Source organism: Felis catus, chromosome A2 (assembly GCF_018350175.1).
Source record: "Felis catus isolate Fca126 chromosome A2, F.catus_Fca126_mat1.0, whole genome shotgun sequence".
Taxonomy (NCBI): Eukaryota; Metazoa; Chordata; class Mammalia; order Carnivora; family Felidae; genus Felis; species Felis catus.
In genome coordinates this window covers 155,100,404-155,104,988 of record NC_058369.1, presented here as the reverse complement: position 1 = coordinate 155,104,988, position 4,585 = coordinate 155,100,404, and the positions used below count along the sequence as shown (strand labels likewise).

The window sequence follows — 4,585 nt, the reverse complement described above, 5'->3', positions numbered from 1 at the left end:
TTTTTCTCCCCCGAGAGTGTAGGAATTGGCCTGGATTCTCAGTTTCCTTCCTTTCTCTGTCTCCTTTCCCTCCTCTCTGACCTCACTTCCTTGGACCAAGGAGGAGTTCTTTTCCCGGTCATTGTGATGCGCCTCCTGTACATCCTCCCCAAGGCGCTGCAGGACCTGAGGCCAAAGTGGTCAAGGGAAGGTCTGACTGATGTCCAGTTGTCGAGAGGACAGACGCATGGCAGCTTCAGGCCTCTCCCCGATACGCTTCCCAGCCCAGGATTTATTTTTCTAACTACTAGGATGCACGGGTATTTGAATTATACTTGCACCGTAAAGCTTTACAGCTGCATCTGTCCGCAAAGCCAGCTTTGCCCATTTTATCTCAGCAATGCTGTTTTCTGTCCAGATGGAGCCCTTTCCTCTGATTGTCTGTCTCATTCTTCAGAGGGGTTGACGACCGCTGGGCTGTTCACAGCTCTGCACCCCAGGCCCTAGTCCCTTCTGGAGCCATAGAGTCCTGGAAACAGGACCTTGAGAAACTCTTGGGTGCAGCAACTGTGTGCAGAAGGCACTCTGCATCTGGTTTCACCATCCCTGCCTCTCTTGCTTGAGCTTCGAAAACCCAGTGCAGTCTTCCAGCAAGCCATCCTTTCTCCTTTTCAGAAGTTTTTACATAGGGCCTCAGTGATTGTGAGGTCACTCCAGATGTTTGGGATCTTAGACAAGAGCGGTAATCACTACAATAACACTGCTTGCCCGGGGCTTCTGGGTGGCTCGTTTAAGTGCCGACTTCGGCTCAGGTCATGATCTCGCGGTTTGTGAGTTCAAGCCCCACGGCAAGCTCTGTGCTGAGAGCTCAGAGCCTGGAGCCTGTTTTGGATTCTGGGTCTCCCTCTCTCTCCGCCCACCCCCCACTCGCATTCTGTCTCTCTCCCTCTCTCTCTCTGTCTCTCTCAAAAATAAATAAACTTAAAAAAAAAATTAAAAACACTGCTTGCCACTTAGTAATATCACAACCTACACTGTGTGCTATCATGTGGGAACATTACCAATATTAATTCATCCATTCATTCATTTTGTAAATATTGACTACCAACTGTGTACTAGGCACAGAAAACAAGATAAATTTGGCCTCTGCACCATTCAAGTTGCAGTCTAGAGAAGGGAGGGAGGTTTCTTATTTTAAAATGAAAAAAAAATGGAGCCAAGATTGAAACTGAAGTCCCTCTGACTCAAAAGCCATATTTATTTGCTGTCAATGATGTTTAATAGTACATATGATATTAATGATTATTATTCTATCATGCACTGTCTTTTTTTTTTTTAAGTTTATTTACTTTTGAGAGAGACAGAGACAGCGTGAGTTGGGGAGGGGCAGAGAGAGAGGGAGAAAGAATCCCAAGGAGGTTCCATGCCACCAGCACAGAGCCAGTGCAGAGCTTGAACTCACAAAACCGTGAGGTCGTGACCTGAGCCATCCAGGCGTCCCTCTCATCCACTGTCTTTAAGCATGAACTAACCCGAATTGTTCTCTCTGAATGCGTGTCTGTCCTGTCTCTTCATCTTGCTTCTAGCACTGTGAGAGTAAGGACTTTCACTTCTGCCTTTTGAACTCTCAGTAAAATGTCAACAAACTGATTCTGCTTTTGCTTCTGACTGATATCTGAATTCATGCTAATGTCTTCAGTGGTGACAGGGCAATTAAAAAATATGTTTCTCTTTTGTAAGCACTCTCTCGTGCGTTCTGATCGGTTATTTAAATCAGGAATTCTGCTTTGATAGCCATATTTAAAATACGAAAATGTGTTTACGTTTGCACGAGTTTTTAATTTATGCTGTGTAACCGTGAACAGCAACACAATTTACGTGCTAATGTCCCAGTGGAGGGAGAAGTCTGCATGTAAATAACTCTTAGTCTTCGAACAGGAAGCTAAATACTAACAGAATGCATGAAATTATCCATCTCTCACTGTGAACCTTAACTGGAGTTTCAGAATTCCTATATTGTCAGAACCACCCATTCAAAAAATGTACACCATGAAGTTGGTCCACGTGTGCTTGCTAATGATGGCATGTCCAAGGTCACTCTGCTTAGTTACAACCTTTGCTGGTGGAAGAATGTTTTGTATTCAAAAACATAGAGACTCCTATTCTCATTAGACTAGCTTAAAAATGTTTTTCTGCTTTTCTTTCAAGATAATTTTTTAATGTTTATTTATTTTTAATGTTTATTTATTTTTGAAAGAGAGAGAGTGAGCAGGGGAGGGGCAGAGAGAGAGAATCCCAAGCAGGCTCCGCACTGTGAGCACAGAGCCCACTGATGGGGGGCTCAGTCCCGTGAACAGTGAGATCATGACTTGAGCCAAAATCAAGAGTCAGACGCCTAACCGACTGAGCCACGCAGGTGCCCCAACAAAGTGATCTTTTTAAAGTGGTGGCTTCAATGTTTGTGACTTACAACTAGCATATAACATTTATATCTAAGTTTTAGCAAATCTTTATGAGCAGCCAAGAACAATAACCAAGAATGCCTCACCCAGTGTTTGTCTTTCTTGTCCAGGGTCAAGGTGGAAGGTCCAGAGGCTGGGGAAGACCCTCGAAGGCCATTTAGGTCCCCCATTCCTTCCCCAGAGACTGATCAGGATTCACCCCCCACAAGGAGCTCACTGGAAAGTCTCAATAACCTGATGCTAGAGTCAAGAGTGGACTGTTTTCAGCAGAACATGTTCAGCTCAAATATGATCATCAGCGACTCAGCTTCAGATCTCAATGCTAAAGAAGCCAGCAAGGCAAGAGGCAAGAGGCAGCTCGGTGGTGTCGAGAACCCGTGCCTTTCTGCCCGAGGCGGGGCCCGGCCCAAGCCCCTCAGCATAAAGGACAAGATATCCGAATGGGAAGGGAGAAAAGAGCTGCCCGCTCCTGCCCCCGGCAGGAAAGCAGACGGGCAAGAGGATTACCTGACGTCCTGTGTGATGGGGAGAAGCAGTGATGGTGTGAGAGCGTGGGGCACAGAGGCTCACGATGGAACCAGGCCAGAAGCAGAGAGCAAGGAGGATGAGAGGAATAAAGGGCTTGTGAAAGTCAGGGGACAGGATGCAGAGCCGAGGCAAGACCTCAGCCAGCCCACCGAGCAGCCGGTACCCAGCTTGGGCAGAGGCCGCGAGCCGCGGCCGGGCAAACAGCGCTTGCCGAATGACAGCCTCTCCGTGCTGAGGCAGGTGGAGAAACTCGAGCAGGCTCTGAAGGATGGGTCGGCAGGGTTGGATCCCCAGTTACCAGGGACTTGTTATTCCCCGCATTGCCTGCCGGACAAGGCCGAGGAGGGGCCCGCCCTTCCTGAGAACCGAGCTGGCTGGCGTGGCTCTGAATTCAGGTCCCACCACTGGGACCTAGAAGCCAGGGAGCTCGCCCCTGAGGCTGCAGAGGAAAGGAAAGGCTCGTGCAGGAGGCCCTGCGACCGGAGCCTGGAGAGTGCGGACAGGGGCTCGGAGGGCCCCCCCGCCAAACCCTTCATCAACCCCCTGCCCAAACCCCGGAGAACGTTCAAACACGACGGAGAAGGGGACAAGGACGGGAACCCAGGCTTCAGGAAGGACAAGAGGCACCTGCCTCCTCTGCCTTCTCTACCTCCCCCTCCCCTGCCCTCCTCTCCCCCGCCCTCCTCTGTGAACAGAAGACTGTGGACCGGAAGACCGAAACCCAGTGCTGACCACAGGTAGGTGACAGGTGGCTGTCTGCTCCAGTAGTTTATGCTGCATCACAACTGCTGTGAGCCTCATTGTTTGTTTTTGTTTAAAAATTTTTTTTAATGTTTATTTTTGAGAGAGACAGAGACAGAATGCGAGTGGGTTAGGGGCAGAGAGAGAGGGAGACACAGAACCAGAAGCAGGCTCCAGGCTCTGAGCTGTCAGCACAGAGCCCGACACGGGGCTCAAACTCACGAGCTGTGAGATCATGACCTGAGCCAAAGTCGGATGCTCAACCGACTGAGCCACCCAGGTGCCCCTCGTTGTTTGTTTTATTACGCCGATGGATCTTGTAGTTGGTCGAGACCGTTCATGGCTTGAGATAGTTTATTGATTAAACCTGGAGATGTGATAGCTGATGCATGTGTTTTGTGTTCTCTGTCGTCAAAAAAGAGTATTTGCTTTGAAAAATTACCTTTGGATGTGATAAGTCCTTGTCATTCTGACACTAACCAAGGGTTCCACGAAAACTCGTGTTAACCCTGGCAATTAACTAATTGGTGCCAACAACTCATTCTGCCACCACCATCCCCAACTCGTGCATGGTGCTTTGAATCTCCACTGGCTCATTTTTTCATGTTTTTTTCCTGGTATGAGCTCGAGAAACACACAGCCTGGGTCTACCTTGGCCCTGTCACAGTCTATCTATGTGACCTTGAACAAGTTATTGAACCTGAAACCTCAGTTTCCTCATTTATACATGCTAAAAGATGCACACACTAAATACGGTAAAACCTTGGATTGCAAGTAACTTGTTCCGCGAGTGTTCCGCAAGACAAGCAAACGTTTGTAATAAATCGTAACTTGATAAACGAGTGATATCTTGCAGTACGAGTTGTATGTGATGC

The 4,585-nt window shown here is 48.2% G+C and overlaps 1 protein-coding gene across 5 annotated transcripts in view; it reads left to right on the top strand.

Moving 5' to 3' along the window:
* DENND2A (DENN domain containing 2A) overlaps positions 1-4,585 on the top strand; it is a 105,648-nt gene that overhangs the window by 29,905 nt on the left and 71,158 nt on the right. For 4 of the 5 annotated variants that reach the window (XM_023250633.2, XM_023250632.2, XM_045052851.1 and 1 more), the window contains one exon: positions 2,552-3,706. In XM_023250633.2, the coding sequence (XP_023106401.2) occupies positions 2,679-3,706 (1,028 nt within the window). In that variant the 5' untranslated portion in view covers positions 2,552-2,678. Of the gene's footprint in view, positions 1-126; positions 300-2,551; positions 3,707-4,585 lie in introns of those variants that run through there. The other variant, XM_045052850.1, reaches the window with a different exon arrangement.